General features: G+C 39.8%; 1 protein-coding gene across 6 annotated transcripts in view; it reads right to left on the minus strand.

The window, feature by feature from the left end:
- Positions 1–18,018, minus strand: part of MAST4 (microtubule associated serine/threonine kinase family member 4) — a 543,729-nt gene that overhangs the window by 231,939 nt on the left and 293,772 nt on the right. For 2 of the 6 annotated variants that reach the window (XM_032404297.1, XM_032404296.1), the window contains exon 6: positions 7,079–7,114. The exons of the other annotated variants lie outside the window; for them this stretch is intronic. In XM_032404297.1, coding sequence (XP_032260188.1) covers positions 7,079–7,114 — 36 coding nt within the window. The remainder of the gene's footprint in view (positions 1–7,078; positions 7,115–18,018) is intronic. 6 annotated transcript variants of the gene reach the window in all.

Below are 18,018 nucleotides of genomic sequence, written 5' to 3' on the forward strand. Positions count from 1 at the left end.
GCCCTAGGGAGCCTGCATTCCAGCGGGACAGTGTGTACAAAGGTTCACTAATGATATATCCTGAGCAACTCTGGGAAACCCTCCTTGATCAATAAATCACTCCACAAGCCACAACTTGGCTAAGAATGGCTGCAGTGCTGGTTTCGGGGGAAATCTTAAAAAGCCCCAAGTGTTACAGCAGCACAAAGAAAATCTGTTCTATTCCCTAAATGAATATATCATCTCTTTGTTGACTATGGGAACCTATTAAAATGTGTTGTGAGAAGTGATTTGCTGCACATAAAAACGAAAAGCTTCCTTGAACCTAAACAAATACTGCCAACAGCTACAGAAAAAATGTTAGCATTTTGAGTTTTCTAAAATGAATTACTGAAAATAAGGAAATTCCTCAGTACCCGAAACAAGTATACATGACCATTAGTAACAGTCCACAACTTCACTCTCCTGGCTCTTTCTGTTCAAAGGCACAGCAAATGTGGGCAAGCAGAGAGTACTCAGCTCATATATGACTGGTCAGCTCCAGAAAGTACTTCCCCACTGGAAAGAAAATGTGCACCAAGAATCAATCATCATCAAGTAATGAGGAGTTTAAAAAGAGCCTGAAGAGAAATATACTAAAATGGCTTTCGGGGACTATCTTTACATGGTGAGATTATGGCTGAAAACTTTTATTCTTTATACTTCTCTATTTTTCTACAATGGAAATAATGAGGAAAAAATGATAAATGCTTTATGATCTGAGAATTTTCACAGTAAAATAAAATGCTACTCCATTTCTTAAATGCTAGGAGCCTCTAACACTGTAGATACCTAAAGGAAAAATTATTTAATGCATCAAAAGACACATGTGAAAGCTACATTCTCTGCTTTTTAAACTATCTTTTCTTTAAGTGATAAGATAAGGGGTAATTTTGAATTCATCTTCTCCAGGCTGTATTTTCTAGTTTTACAATGGTCACCTGCGTGACCGATGTAAGTATCATTTTCTATAAAGACCAGTTGGCTGTAACTTATTAAGATATTATAAGTTATACATTTTTACTCAAGAAATGGACAATAGGAATAGTTTCTGCCATAAGAACAGTTCTTGGAAATGCCTCCAGGTTTGAATTATTTCCCTCCTTACAAGGACCTAGAGAAGCTCAGAGAGATTAAAATACACCAGCTCTTCATAAATTAGCTATTTCCATGGAACACCGGTCCCCGGTCTTCCACCATCACTGCTCTGTCCGCATATCAGCACCACGTCTGATGAATCAATGACAGGAGACAGCAACAGGGAGAAAATGGAATGGGAAGGTCTGCTTTTCAAGCCTCTACCCTATAACATACATTGCAGGATTAAAGTGTTTCCTGATGATGGAAAAATAACTGATCTCAGGGCCAGCTACCTCTTTTATGACAGGTTTTTTAAGCTCATCTTCGAGCTTGCTTCTGCTCTGAACCCCATTTCCCAATCATTGGATGGTGGGTTATGAAGCCAAAGAACAATTTGTTACATCTCTGAATGCCTCTACCTACAAGGCCAGATTCCATCACTCTTCCAACCAACAGCCTGAAATAGATGACTGCGCTCTTAGGTGAAGGTCAGCGCTCAGGGTTACAAACATGAGCAGAATGATTTCTATAGGAGCAACAAAAAAGAGCCAGAGTTCCGGCATCCTCAACAGAGTCATTTACAGAGAAGCAGGACGGCAGCGGCCCCGAGGCGTGAGGCAAAGGAACGTTTAGGGTTTCCAGCGGATGCAGATTTAGGATACGGTACTAGCAAGCCAAAACGGAGAGGATAACCTGAAACACGTCAGCCACAACCTCGCAAAGTACCTACAGCCCTCAAAGCGCTTCGTCACTGGCCCGTTTCTTTTCTTTTTCAGGCAGGTCTCCCAATGGCTGGCTAGAGAGATTGTTTTTCAGCCTTCATTTTTAAGGCTCCTGCTGCCAACACCTGTCTCAATTGTCATTGGCTGACCCCTAAAGATGGGTGTGAGATTCTCCAATATTAACGGACCCCAAGAGAACAATTCTTTCTGCCAGGCTCACATTGGGTACGAAAGCCTTCAACTACCTGGCATTTCTTTTAATCAGTTCTACTGCTTTGGGGCTCATTTTACAAAGCCATCTGGCTTTGCAAACATCAATGCAAAGACTATGAAAAAACCCACTTTTTATTGTGGCCCTGCAATGGGGAGCAATCTACTTCAAAGTATGTTAAGCTCCAAGAGTTCTGGTGTAGAAATAGCTTGCTAAGATTCTTCATTGTTCAGACATCCAAGGAGCCTAGCCCTCTAGAAGATAAAAGGATTCTTCTGAAAGCACCATGTAAAGGAAAATATTTGTTCAGTCACAGTGTCCCTACAAATGTGATCTTATGCTCCATGGCTGGGTGTCTAAGAAGATGAAAATGAAGGGGCCTTAACAGATCTGGTGGAGACCTGGTCAGATAAATTAAAGGTTGGGGGACATGTGCTATCCTAAATTGGAGAACGCTGAGGTGCCCTCCTTCCTGTGAATATTCTACTCATTCTTCCAACACGTTCCATACCTCAGGACGGCATTAAGGAGAAATGCTTTGATTTTTTTTTCTTATTAATCTATACAACTGCAATTATATATATATTTTTCGACTGCAATTATATTTAAAATATCTTTATATTCTACTGCTTTGAGAGGCTCACTTTTGAAGTTTTCTATTCATACATTTCAATAGCCCTACCCCTTTCTAAGAGATTGTAAGCTGGCCTTTGAAAAATCCAATAGTAGGAGAAGGTACCGATGGAGGTGGGGTTTTTTTCCCTCCAAATAGCTATTTCATTCATTAGAATTTGAATGGTAGCAGAAACGACAACAGAAAACTCGAGGAGACTGACATTTCAACATTTAGATGTACAAAAATACTGTGGGGACTAATAACTCGGGGTCAAATTTAATGTGTCCTTTTAAAAAGTCATCCTTTGACATAACTTAACCTGGGAGTAAGAGGACTCTGGCAGTACAGGTCCCCGGCTCATAATAGGTTCCCCAAAGCAGCCGCTAGTCCTCTTTAAGGCACAGACAGGAAGGGTCATTGACTACTGACCCAGCGGCTTGACCTGAATAAATGGGCAACACAGTTCTCAAGGGTGAAACACCCTGACAACGGAAAGGACAAGCGCTTACGTCACACTCACAGCTAATTGATAATTTCTGCCATCAGCCCAGGGACAGGCTGGGATCTCACTCCTAAAGACATAAATCTTCTCTGATGCTACTACACTCTACTACCAACAGACCTGTTTAAAATCGAAGCAATATGGAAGCCTCACACTTACACTGGATCTGTTGCATCAATATTTTCTTCCACCTCCCATGTGTGGAAGGTTTAACATATTCTAGCAGATTAAAGCAAAATAAAGATGAGAAACTGGTGATACTCCATTTTGAGACAATTTAAGACAGTGCCAAACACAGGAAAGTGATATTCAGTGAGGGTAACATTTTAACAAGAACAAGAGCATAGTATTAAATTGCTACAATGTTACGTGAAGTTACATTTTGCCCTGGTCATTTGGAGGCAACCTTTGCAAATCTTAAAGTGAAAATCTGCACAAAATATTTACCTTGATTCAGTTTTAATTTCTAGTTTAAGATTTTTTCATTGTTTAAAAGTACAGTATCACATAAGGTTGGTTGATTTCAGTGTGATCCAGATTATGAACATCTATTAGTTAAAGTGGGTTCCAGTTTACCTCACCTCATCAGGTCCAGGAATGATATCCATAGGCTTCAGGAATATTGCTTTGAACCCAATACCTGCGATGTTCTGGGAGCTACATCACTGTTTTTCAGTCAGCAAGGAGTATCATCACTTGCTTAATATCTTTATGTAAAGTGCAGGGATTCAACGTAACCCTCATCAATTCATCTAAATCAACACAGATGATGTATTCTATCCAATGTTGCAGATGTAGGGGATTTTCCTCCTCATTCTTCCAGTCCTATGAGCATTTCTGATTATTCTAGTGCTTGTATCCTCCCCGTGTAGGACTTCAAGGCCTCTAGTCAGAGTGGTTTTGTGAACATGCTGCTGGTACACTGTAGGAACTGCAGTCTTTCTGGCTTCAAGGAAAAAACTGTTTGTGATACACAGTCACTCCAACCCCTGACCACAGATAGTGGTAGTGGTTTATGTTTGTTGTTTATGTGGTTTATTTATGATGGTTGTTTATGTTTGTTTGACAAACACAGAGAGGGGTTCTCTATTCTATTTTAAACAAATTTTCCAGAGTCTCTGGGATCAGGCAGCCCTAGAGCTAATTGAAGTCTTAGCTACTGGACATTAGTTTTGAAAAAAATTCCTTCATTATTAATCTTATCATACCCTTCCTTACTGTTTTTTTACTATGATTTTTCAGTTCCTGCAATAGCCTGCATATGTTTAAAAACAAATTTGTCTTAAAATTAACAATGTAGAATTTATATCCATGATTGTATTTCAAATATACTCCAATTATATCTTCTTAAATTTATGGTTATCAACTGTCAATGTTGATCCTCATTAAAACTTGAGTACAGGAAACAGAATCTGAGTGGATCAAAATACAGCTTCTTTGACAACACCAGAAACATGATAAGCCTTTTATTTGGCACAGTTTATATCATTTGTTACCTATGACAGAACATGATCTGCTGCTCTGGGCTTTTGGTAGGCTCAACTTGTTCAACGACTTATAAGTACCATTTCCTCTGTCACTGAAATTTCCACTATGGGCCTGCAGAAGAAATTCCTTCAGTTTGGTTCATCTGACATTAACAGCTCAACCTCCACACACTGCTGAAAGCATCCTTGAGCTTTAGCACAAAAAACAAAACAAAACAAAAACAAATCCATTCTGAAACCAACAAAATGTTCCCTACCCCAATCATGGCATCTAGCTATGTTCCTGAAAGAGTCTGGCTGCTCTTTAGTGGAAAGTAGTATTAGAGGCCAGAATCCAGGTACATGGAGTGTCTACAGGATGGTACTGGATCTATGAGCTGGATGGAAGTCGGGAGCTAACTGTTCGTTACCTTCTTTAGAACAGAATACAAGAATTCTACTTGGCTATGATTTAATAAAGATTCAAAGTTCACACAGACAGTTTAAATTTAACTCTAACTAAACTAAGTCCTTTTTTTGGTCTCAGTGTGAATAATTTAAATGAATTCCCTCTCTCTTTTCTAAATTACCATCTTTAATATTCATACACATGCCAAAAAGTGCCACAAAAATTCATTTATTTGAATTATAATACCATTAAAGGTACGAGGAATCTCATTTTTTAAAAACATAATTGTATTTTGTCCAAGTATTTCATTCAATAATAATCACAATACATTATTTTACCATTTCATTTTTGGCTACAGAACTAATGGTTTTTTCTAATTAATCAAGTAAACATGGGTGGAACCTACATGGGGATCTCCCCTTGCTTTCATAAGCAAAATACAGACCTTATGTGTGTTTGTATATATATTTATCTGTAAGATGTTACTATTATTTTTAATCACATGCAGTTTTAGTGTTTAGCTACAGCATTTCAAATCCCCTTAGAAAAACACAAACTTAGTGTTTTAAGTAAAGTTTCCAAAAAGCAACTGAGAATATTAGTGAACACAATTAAGTTATTATCACATTAACATAAAGTTAAGAATTACCAAAAACATGTAAAATACTAGACAACTTTACCCAAAATTTCAGGTGTAACAGTTTCTTAGGTCAAGATTATTTAAGTTTTAGATGAATGAAGTCATAAAAGATCACAAAATGCATGGTTTGTTATGCCTGTCTACAGTTCTTTGTTTACATTATTTATATAGCCGTCAACCAATCCAAGTCTGAGTATACTTTATAGTTTGGCACATAAACAGAAATACAAAGTATTATAAGGTCACAGTCACTGAGAGCATTAACCACTGAAGCTTTAATGCAATAACCTAATTTTTGGATAGATTTCAACATGTCATGCCTGTAACCCCCATTTCTCCATTTTGAGGTAATTGTACAATTATCACAAAGTAAAATCACATTTAAAGAATCAAAAGTCATAGAAGAAATGAGGTCTCAGTTTATCAATAAATATTTTCCAATTAGAAATACCAAGTGAAGAGATTCCCCAAGCTGAGAATTATTAATTTAATTCTACTTATCATATATTGTTATATTACCTTTTATATTCAAAACATTTAAGATAAAATTCCCCAACTTTAATTAAGTTTTAAATTTAAGTATGAAAAAAATAAATGGCTAAAAACAACAATGAAAAGTATGAGAAGACCAGTGAAGGACAACTTACCAGACATTATGACTCACTAGAAAGCCACTGCATTCAAAACAGAATGGTGTTGGCACAGAAATGAATAGGGATCAGAATACAGGGTCCAGAAATAGATTCAAATACATATGGCATCCTTATATGTGGCAAGATAACATTTCAATCCCATGATAAAGGTTCTTGTAATAACTAGAAACTAATAAAGACAGAATCCTACTTCGTATCATGTACAAAACTTAAAAATTGTAGTCAGATTTGAAGGTTTTAAAAACTGGAGAGAAAATATAGGAAAATATTTATATGACCTTGGGACACCACCCTGAACAAAACAGATTATCTCAGAAGCAACAAAGAAAAAGACAGACATATTTGATTAAATATAATTAACAATTTTCATGTGGCAAAAGACATCACACACAGAGAGAAGAACGGTAAAGATATATTTGCACACATATAACCAAGGATTAACATTTCTAAAACACAGTAACTCTCAGAAAATATAAAAGAAAAATACTACCAAGCAGAAAAATGGGCAGTGGAAATGAATATGAAGAAAAGAGAAATTCACATGGATAATAAACATACGAAAATATTCTCAACCTCAACAATAGTGAAGAAAATGTAAATTAATGATCAGTGATAATTAGACTGGTAAGAATTAAAAGGAGCAATGACATCTAATGCTGATGAGAATGTGGGAAATGGGCACTCTTACATGCAAATATCATTTGCTATTCCTTTGAGGAAAATAATTTATCTTTATCTGTTAAAATGAAAAATACACATACCGTTTGACCAAGCAATTCCACTTCTGGGAATCTATCCTATAGAAGAAAAAAAAAAGGACCAGTACGTAAGGACGCAGGTACAAAGATGTTTATTGCAGCATTGTTTGTTGTGTGGCAGAGGAAGAGGGGGGCATGGAAATAGCATGAATGCCCAGTGATGGGAGAAATAGTTAAATGAAATGTGGCATATCTATAATATGTAATTATTTTTTAAAAGAACAGGATAAGTTGGTAGATGCTAACCTGGAGGTAACAAAAGCAAATTGGTAAGGTAAGAAAAGCAAATTGAAGAGTAAGTGCCATAATCCCATTCTTAAAATGGCAGCCACAGCACAGCACTCATGTGTACGTGAAGGAAGGCATGGAGGAATACAGACCAGACTGACAACACCTACCTACGGCTCAAAGTGGAAACAGGGATTAGAAGGGAGAAGGATTACTTACTTTCTCTTAGTGTTTTTCTGTGCTGTTTCACTAGTGGCTAGGGGCACCATATGACTCTTAAAATTTTCAAAAGTACACTTAAGAAACAATTATTAGCTCTTATTAGTGCAGTAGGGCGTATTTCCAGACATTCATCCTCGGTGAAACAGTAGCAAATGAACAACTATTCCTTTCTTCACTTATGCCAGTCACCACAGTATTCATGTTTAATTGCTTGCCCAGTAATCATTCCACCTCTCTCCCATATGTCTATTAGCCATGTGGTTTGGGTGGGTTGGACGCCCAGGGGGCCCCGAGTGGTCTAAGCCAATTCTGTAGACAAGAAACACAATTTGGGGCCACTTCTAGAATTTCCATTTTCTAGTAGTCACATTAAAAAAAAAAAAAAAAAAAGGTGGAAGTATTTCTAATCATGTACTTGCATTCTAACTCAATAAATCCCAAAATACTACTATTTCAACATATACTTAACATACAAATTATTAACTAGCTATTCCACATTCTTATTTCATATCTCAGTTCAGACAAGCTGTATTTCAAGAGCTCAATAGCCACAGGTGGCTAGTGGCTACCGTACTGGATGGCATGAGTCCGAGCTAATGAAAGAATTGTTACCATATTCAAGGGGGACACATAATTTAAGATGGCCCACTTAAAGAAAAACTCAATCACAGGAGAAATACCTTCTCATGAGGAGAATGAATAAGAAAAAAATAACCCTGAAAACTGCTGACAGCCATGTGTGGGCTACAAAAGAAAGCTCAAGTGGGATGAAGAAGAAACTGGGTCCTGTGTCAACACTGAACCTCAGGATCAATGGTGCCAGAAGCCTGGACCATTTAGTTACATGAGCTATTTTTTCAGCCACTTTGAGTGAGGTTTTCTACGACCTGCAATCAAAAGTATCCCAAATGATACTCCTCTATGGCCAAGGCCATGTCTAAACAAATAATTTCTTCTTAAGCAAATTAACTCAGATGTTCAACACTTCTTCCATTTATTTGTAGTCAAGCCATGCTTTTGTTAAACTAGATTTGGTAACATTTTTAGACATCTTCTGGAAACATGCCTGAAGATTTCCACAGTCTAATTCCTGATCATCCACAGTAACTGTCTATGGTCACTACCCAAGAGAGTAGTTCTCCTCAAGACAATACAGACAGGAGGTGCCAGAGAAACCTATCAGTTTCACTCTCATTCTACCCTCTTTTCTAGTCCTTCCTCTCCAGATCAGGGTTCCCCAACTTGAGCACTACTGACATTTTGGTGAGATAAGACTTTGTTGGGGGCGGGAGGGGGGCTTATTTCCCTGAACACTGTAGAATGTTTCACAGCATCCCGCTAGATGATAAGAGAAATCCCATTCTCCCAGTAGTTGTGACAGTCAAAAATGTCACGCCTAAATGTCCTCTTTGTGGACAAAATCACCCCGGTTGAAAACCACTGTTCTAGACCAACCACCAGTTCAAGTGTACAAGTAACCTTCATTGTTCTGTTAGACTGAGTTATTGCAGAAAACATTAAAGTATGATGCTAGCCCTCTGTTCCCTGCATCACAAGCTTTCCACGAACACATGAGGTTCTAGAATCTCATATGTTCATGTCTTCCTCTTCTCTTCCTATGCTGACCCTGAGCTTTCTATTACACTCTTCTTTCCAGAAGATATGTGCCTACTTCCCTCTAACTTCAGCTTGAAATCATTACCTGAGCTGCTCCCAGAATGAACCACCCAACCATTTCCCTTGGGCTTCACTGAGGGGATTTTTCTGACAAAATATTTGCTCATTTATGGTCATTCATTCCTCAACTCGGGCTCCCCCAGCTGTGCCACCCAGCTCCTCCATCAGTCCATCTTGGGGGACAACTCCATCCCTGTCTCTCCACACTGTAACAACTCATACTTTATCCTCCCTGATCCATCTCTAAGACTAGAGTTTCATTGTAATAACCACTGGAAAACTTCACAGGGTCTCAAACTATAAAGTTAATTCAATTCCAGTAAAAATCTCAACATGTTTTTGTTTTTGTAGAAATTTACCAACTGATTCCAAAATTAAAGAACCTAGAATAGCCAAGACAATTTTGGGGGAAAAAAAAAAATCAAGATGGAGAACCAACACTACCTAATATCTAAACTTACTATAAAGCCACAATAATCAAAATAATGTGGTATTGCTATAAAGACAAAGAGATCAAGGAGAAAGAATGTAGTCTGTAAATAGACAAACACAAATAAAGACAACTGATTTCCAACAAAGGTAAAACAGAATCCAGTGGAGAAAGGATCGTTTGTTCAACAAATGGTGCTACAACAATTAGATACCTACATGCAAGAACATGAAGGTCAATCCATACTTCACCCATACACAAAATGAACACAAAATGGATCATAAACTTAGAATTCAGAACTGTAAAATTCAGAACTATAAACATTCTGGAAAAACAACAGGAGAAAAGCTTTGTGATCTAGATTAGGCAAAGACAGCTAAGCATGTTCATTTAAAGGACAAATTGATAACACAGACCTCATCAAAGTTAGACATTTGCTCTTCCACCGATGCTGTAAAGAGACTGAAAACACACGCCACAAGCTGGGAGAAAATTTACCAATCATATATGGCAGTGTTATCTATAATGGCCAAAAACTATAAGCAACCCTAATGTCCATCAACAAATGGATGGATAATCAAACTATGGATAATCAAACTGTACCCATTCAATAGAATGTTAATTAGCAATAAAAAGTAGTGAACTATTAACATATGCTACAACATAGATGAATCCCCTAATAATTAAGCTGAGTGAAAGAAATCAAACCAAAAAATTAAAAAAGTACAAACAGTATTGTTCCATTCATTTAAAATTTTAGAAAATGCAAACTAATCTTTAGGGATGGAAAATACTAGGAATTGCCTGATTTGTCATGGGGTGGGGGGAATGGAGGGAGTCCTAACAGATCAGTAAGGGGAAACTTCTGGGCAAGACTGCTGTTTCATTCCCTTGATGTGGTGGTGGTTTCGCAGGTACATATATATGACAAAGTTTATGAAATTGTGGACTTTAAATTAAGTGCAGTTTATTATATGCCAACTGTTTTCCATAAAGCTGTTTGTTTCTTTTTCCTTTTTAAAGGTGTTGGGGCGGGGGCGCGCCTGGGTGGCTCAGTGGTTAAGCGTCTGCCTTCGGCTCAGGTCACGATCTCAGGGTCCTGGGATCGAGTCCCGCATCGGGCTCCCTGCTCCGCGGGAAGCCTGCTTCTCCCTCTCCCACTCCCCCTGCTTGTGTTCCCTCTCTGTCAAATAAATAAATAAAATCTTTAAAAAAGAAAAATAAAGGTGTTGTGGGGGGCACTGTTAGCTGTTGGGGGAAAACAAACTGCTAGACCATGTAGGGCTATACTGCTCTCAGCACAGCTGAAACTGGTTCATGCTACATGGAATTTCATGAGAAGGAGCTCTTTTGGAGTGTGTTGCGTGCTTGTTTCATACTGTTTTAAATTCTGCTGTGGAGTAATACAAATGAAATTCAAAATTCCTGGGTACTTAGCATAATACAGCCCAGGTGATGTTAAATAGGAGCCTAAACGTGTGTGCTGGACAGGGAGAGATTTGACAGAGGCTCAGGAAGTACCGATTTCCACTACCTTTACTGTGATTTCCCTTTTAAGTATCTCCCCCCAGACCACCACCACTATGACCGTTCCTCCTGTGGTTTTCAAGATAAGTCTGACCAACATTTCTCAGAAAAATGAGAATAAAGCCAAGTGGCCTGAATTCTCAAAGATAATAATTAAGTAACATGCTTTAACCAGATGTTTGATGACAGCATTTTCCCATGCTTTAACCAGATGTTTGATGACAGTATTTTCCCCTGCAATTCTATCAGAATCAACTGCATTTATATACAAATTGATAAGACCTTGGAATCCCACCTAAAAAAAAAAAAAAAAAAAGCCAACACTGTTCCCCTAAGACATGAAACCCATGTACTGATCTATTAATTTCATTTCGGTATATGATGTCAAGTGCATTTTTAAAATATACTCCATTGCCTCCAAGTGCTTCTTTAATCCACAAGGACTGGGTTTAGCATTTAAACTAATTTATCCTAGACATAAAAAACCTTCTGCTTATTCTCCCAGATAATTGATTCTTGATTTGTTAAGATACTAAACACTATGCTTTATACCCTGAAATGCTAAACCCCTGGTGAACTCACTCATGTGCCCCATACAGAGCAAATACCATTGAGTGCCTCGGCAGAGAGGCCAAGGGGAGCTAAGAAAAGGAGAACACACCCTCGCTTTGTCTGCTGCCAGCTCAGAGGGACGTCCCCACTGTCCCTGCATTAAACATTATCCTTTGCCCCACAGCAGCTACAGGAGGATGTCGTATGGTGCCAACTTCTCAAAGCAAATACCGTCTTCAGTTCTTGGAACACGAAAATAAACCCCAAAGATAAGCTCTGCCTCAAAGCTAGCCTAAGGAAAAGCACAGACCACCCCCAACAGTAACATGAAAAGGCAGCACTGGAAAACCAGGGTTTAATAAGAGATCGGCACCCAGTGCTAATGCCATTCCCGTGTTAATCCCATTGATCTGGATGACACAACCCAAGTTGAAATCACTTTTCCTATACAATAAAGAGCACAAAGCATATGCCAAACTAGTATTTTCTAAAAGAACAAGAACACTTTCCACATAAGCTTCTACAAAATATGCAAATATTTCTTGAAAGATCTTATACTTCTAGAATAAAGGCATTTCAAAATCTTTCCCTCAATATCGTATGCATATTTGAATTTATTATGATTACAAATAAAAATTTATCTTTTTTTTTTTTTTTGCTAGGTCAAATGGATGTCACCTATTTCCACATGCAAATAAAATTCACAGAATGTACTTAATGAAACTCTGCCCCCTCATTAGAGAACTCTGCATAGAATTTCCTTATGGTACTACTCACAAGTTACCTGGGTGGCGTATGAGGTGAAGCAGAGCCCAGAAGGCCATGGGAAGAGACATGTACAGTTGCTAGCACGTTCTACGGTCCCATCTTACGTTCCACAACCTGAGCATGCAGAAGCCCTCCAACTCCCCTAAGGAGAGGGGACTTTACAGAACAACATGTGAGAAGTCCATGCACGTGTATTCAGAGGAAAGAAACGGCCCACCAGGATTGTCAGAGGGTGAGACCCCTATTGCAGAAAAGCAAAGAGGGGACCCTCAAATAACCTCTCCCCAGCTGTTGAGGTTGGACAGTCAGATGCCACGAAGAGTAAAAGGGCAGGGAGCTGAATTCTCGGGAGTCAGAACAGCTGAGGAAACAGGAGAGATTGTAAGGAGAAACACCAAGACACACGTGCGATCTTGCAGCTGCCGCCCACCTCTCCAAGGTCCCCCTCAGAGGGCCTGAATCACTACCACACCACAGGGTACCGAGGACAATGCAGAACTCGGCCACTTCGCTCATGTCACACTGGATGATGGACAGCACTTACTGCAGCTGGGACTGCCATACCACACCAGCCTGGCTCTCCCTAGTCTCCTGATCAGTCTGAGTAAATTGCGTTCCCTGGCAGTCCTGGGGTGTACCTCGAGGTTTTCCCTTTGGTTGCAGTTCTAAGTGCAAACACTCAAGAAGAGTTGGGGCTGAGCTTTCCAAAATGTTCCAAGAAACCAGGACAAGCATGATCAAGTCAAGCATACGCTGTGGTGTCTACTGTCCACACCATGGATGTTGATGCTAAAACTCCTGTCTTTCAGAGCAAAGCACACCCACACCCTTGCCGATTATGTCTTTCCAACTCAAGTACACACTTAAAAAGGAAAGGGTGCTTTCCAATCCCTGGAGGGTAGGAACCCTAAATTCTTGTCAGAGTTCACAGTCAAGGAACTAGCCTAAGCACAAGCAAATCTCAAATCCTTTGTGTTACTAGTTCCACACTTCTCAAATAAAGGTATGTCCAGTCAGATTTCTGTTCCGGTTTCTTCCAGCTATGAAATTCTGACTAAAATTTTCTGTACGGACACAAATAATAGCCCACTTCATTTTCCTCAACACCTATCTATCCCAAAACACAATTTCAAGAAGTTATCTGTATACTATGCTGAGAAAAAGGACGGGCAGGTCTAAAGTGGGAGCTTATTCTGGAAGAGGGGCTGCTGAGCACACAGAGTTCCCTCACAGCCTGATAACAAAGAGCCAGAACATGTGTGGGGTCCGTCCCCACAGCACACCTAGAAACCTCCTGTTACCAGGCTTGACCATCATGGGACGCAAGGGAAAGATCCACCCAAGGTTATGGGGCCAAATGCCCTCTTTAAATCCATTGAAAAAGCTGGGAAAAACCCCAGCTCCTCAGAAAATGCTCTGCAAATGATCTGGCTTTAAAGGAATTTTCCCAGCCTACTTTGCAGTCTTTGGTCTAACTCTAGAGAACAAAAATAAGAGATGGGGGAGGGGATGGCACAGGGAGGGCTTAACTCCTGGTACTTTTTATTTCACAGAACACATACATAGTACTTAGAGTAGGCCACACACTGTTATAAACACTTTACAAATATTAGCTAATCTAATTCTCAAGACATTCCCCATTTTACAAATGAGGAAACGAAGACACCTAGAGTTTCAGTGACTTTCTGAAGGTTGCAGCACTGGTTCAATGGCAGAGATAGGACTGAAACCCAGGCACTGTGGCTCCTCAGTCCACGCACGCTCTGAAATGCCTATTGAGTAACAGACCCGAAAAGGTGGCTTTTAGTGAGAAAGCAGCGGCAACCATCCGCGGGCCTCAGGGGTCGCTCTACAAGCCTGTATAAGCCTCGCTGAAAAGGAGTGCTCACCCAGAAACTCCCCAAATTCCTGTTTGATTCGGTTTTGTTAAAAAGTTATTCTAGTAAATGTGAAGTGGAGAACTTCCCCTCGGGCCTTAGGGGAATCCAGAAACCCACTCTGCCACCATACACAGCCTGAAGCTCTAACAACACTTCTTCTCAACTGTGGGTGGCATTTTAGGCTCACCTTGAGAACTGGTGGAAGGTCCACCAGCCTCCACCCCCAACATACCCCCTACCTCCCAATACACCCAGATTCTAATCTGCACTCCTGAGTGTGTTTGGAAATGTGCATGCATTTTGATAAACCTCCCTAGGGGACCTAACCCTTCTTGCCTTGGAGCAAAATTAAGGTCTTCCTACAATTTTCAAAGGTAAGAAGATCAATCCTACTTTGCTTCTCTCTGGCAGGTCTCCTCCCTACCCACCTCACAGAAGATGAGAGTAGGCATGATAAGGGACGCTGCAAATACATGCCAAATACCAAACTAGCTCTTCGATGAATATATAAATGCAATTGACATTCTTTCACAGGCTGCAATCCTCTCTTTACTCTCAGGATATATTACACCATTCTCTTTTGATATAAACATGCCACTTTAAATGCTAATTCAGATGCAACACTCAATTTTTTCTTCGTTTTGTTTCTGGGTTTCTAACATTCAAAATGACACTGGACTTGCGTTCGGCTTTGACAAGAGATATTTTGAATTCTTGCTTCAATATTTATGGGTGTGGGAGGGAAGAAAGTACTAAAAAGGAAGCTAAATTTATTTTAAAACTCACCCAACTAACAAGTATGGTCTACATGGCCTTTGTTTGGCTTGAATTAAGCCCTTTCCCTCCGTCTCAGGAAATGTTGCCTTCACCTTGCTGAAAAACTCACAAAATCTAATTCAACTCGGTTGTAAAATGAAGACGATTCCCTCTTTTCATTCTAGACTGAAACTACTCATTTTACTCAAACTACTTTTCTAAACATTTAATCAAGGCAGTATGCTCTAGGCTGAAATACAACCAGCGGGAATAGGTCTTCTTTAAAAAAAAAAAAAAAAAAAACATTTCTATACATGCCAAGTACGTCAGCCCAAGCCTATTCAATTACACAAAGGGTCACTTCCTAGCTGGTCTCAAAACGAGAAATTCCAACCTAACCCAGTACCTTCAGTTCAGTATATCTACAGCGAGACAAGCCACCTTCTACATCCAGCAGGCCTAGAAGCTTCCAACAACATCAGGGGCCTCTGCCTCCGTAGTCCTGACCACCCTCTGACAACACTCTCCCCCTACTGCTTACTCATCTTCCATCCGTTTCCTGCCCCTGCCCCCAAGGGACAAACTTAGAAAGAAGTGAAGTCAGTCGGCCACCCATTCATACACTTATTAACTTGCACATGTGGCAAAACAGTTCTTGACAGCTGCTCCCCTATCTGGAAGCCTCGCATCCCCCGCCGTCCAGCAGACGCATCCCAATAGCCAATCGTCTACTGCTGTGCTAAATGCACCACGGTGACACGCTGCCCGGTGCTATGCACAAGTCAATGGGACACCGAAGAGGAAACATCTCTGAGACCCAGCTGAATGGATTTCTAGTACGAGGCTGTCTGGCACTGTGGCAGATAGAGTTAAGATGCCTGTCTTCTTTGTAGATAGGGAGGCGGGCTTCCTAGCAGATCTGAAATGGCTGGACGCCAACAGCTAGCTAGCTGCGTATGCCGCGTCCAGCCCTGCTAGCCCCCAGCCACCTCCAGAACACGGAGAAAACAAAGGAAAGCGTGAATGGAGAGGGGACGAAACTCTAGAGAGAGGAACAATTACTGGATACCAGTACTGTTGCTAGATCAAGAAATTAAAATGAGCCAAGACTCCTAAGGTGTCTTTTAGGCATTTCAATACTCCCAATGATCGCTGGGCATGCAGAAACACACTTTTTCAGGACCTCTGTGCACACCAGGAGCTGCTCCTGCTTGGGTTTCAGCTGCTGGGTGCCACTCTAAAACGTGGATAGCCAAAGAACTGGCCAAATGTCAAGTCACTGTTTCTACTATAACAAAGCGACAACTGCATATCGTTTTATGAATTCTACACCAACCCGGCTCCATAAAACAGCACACTCTATGCTCATGATTAAAAGACACAGAAGAAACGCTATTTAAGTGGCAAGGAGAATTTCCTTGCTAAGAATAGATAGTGCAGTTTCCTTCTCTGTGTAAAGAAATCTGAAAGATAACTAAAAAACAACACTGGAGGAGGAGAGGGAAAGGCCTCCAGCCCATTTCCGGCACCTCTCCCCAGGGAGTCCTATGAAAAAAGAGGCTCTCTCTCTGTCCCGGAGAAATGTTTATTTGGACAATTAACAAAACACAAAGGGGTCTTTTAAAAATAAAGTGTAGCTGCCAGGGCCACCCTGGTCTTGCTCCTCACCATGTATCAGCTCACATCTTGGGTTTTTACCCTTTTACCACTTTCACTGTCTGAAAACAAACACCTCCCAGAAAGTTTTTCCACTTGGAAATGTCATTTCAGAACCCAAGATCTAACGATGGGTAAAGACTAGATAAGGGACCAACAACACTATGAGCACTTATATAAACTCGTTGTTATTAGGAAAATAAAAATAATGTCAAGGGAGCCCACGTATTCCACACCGAATTTAAACCAAGAAAGATCTGGCATGAGCCGACCAGCCACAGAATCAGTTAGTCCTCAACACACTGTGATAGGAACTCAGAGCAAAAGCAGGATGGTTCACTCTGCTGGGAGGCTCACAGTCTGGCTGGGGAGATGGACGTGTGGGTCAGCTCCCAACGCCCACACTCTGTACGTGACTGTGCTGAGCACCTTGTGGTAGATAAAGAATAGTCACTTTTCTTAAAAGGCTGAAAACTCAAGACAACAAATCTAGTTCTGCAGCTAAATGTCATAATGTCCCATTTTAGATGTCCTCTCATGTGCCTCCTTTCCTCCATGAGTATCAGAATGTATTATGATGCTTTGGCATTAACTAGTAAGGTACCTGCCACAGCAGATATTCCAACGACTATAAAACTGTACTCATTTAAGCCAATCTTCAAGTAACAAAAACAACAAAAGAGTAAAGCAAAAATAAATACGGGTTTGATATATTCTTCCATTCGAAACAGATATAATTTTTTCCTTCAAATTATTGTTAAATCTCCATACATATCTGGATAAAACAGTCTGGAATCTTACCTTCGTGTAATTACTGAGTATTTTAAATAAAATAGCTCAAGAATATCAAAATGTAGAGGGTATACAGTAAACATCCATGTACCTAACACATTAATCATATACATGGAGCCCCCTGTAGAGTCCTCTCGAATCCCATTTCTTTCATTCCCTCCACTAATAAGCTTTACTGTAAATGTGTTGCCCATGCATGTTTTTATATTTTTACTGCACATGTTTGTATTCACCAACAATAAAATGTCTTGTTTTGCATATTTAAATTTTATTATGTAAACGCTTTCTTGTATACGCAATTTGCTTTTAGCTTTTGTTCTGCATATTTTTGTAATTTTATGTGTTGCTACATATGCTCCAGTTCATTCATTCTACCTATGTAGTATTTCACTGTATGATTATATCATGATTTATTCAAAGGCTCTATAGTTTTTGACAGGTAGCAGAGAAGAGAA

Source organism: Phoca vitulina, unplaced genomic scaffold (assembly GCF_004348235.1).
Source record: "Phoca vitulina isolate PV1807 unplaced genomic scaffold, GSC_HSeal_1.0 scaffold6, whole genome shotgun sequence".
Classification (NCBI taxonomy): Eukaryota; Metazoa; Chordata; class Mammalia; order Carnivora; family Phocidae; genus Phoca; species Phoca vitulina.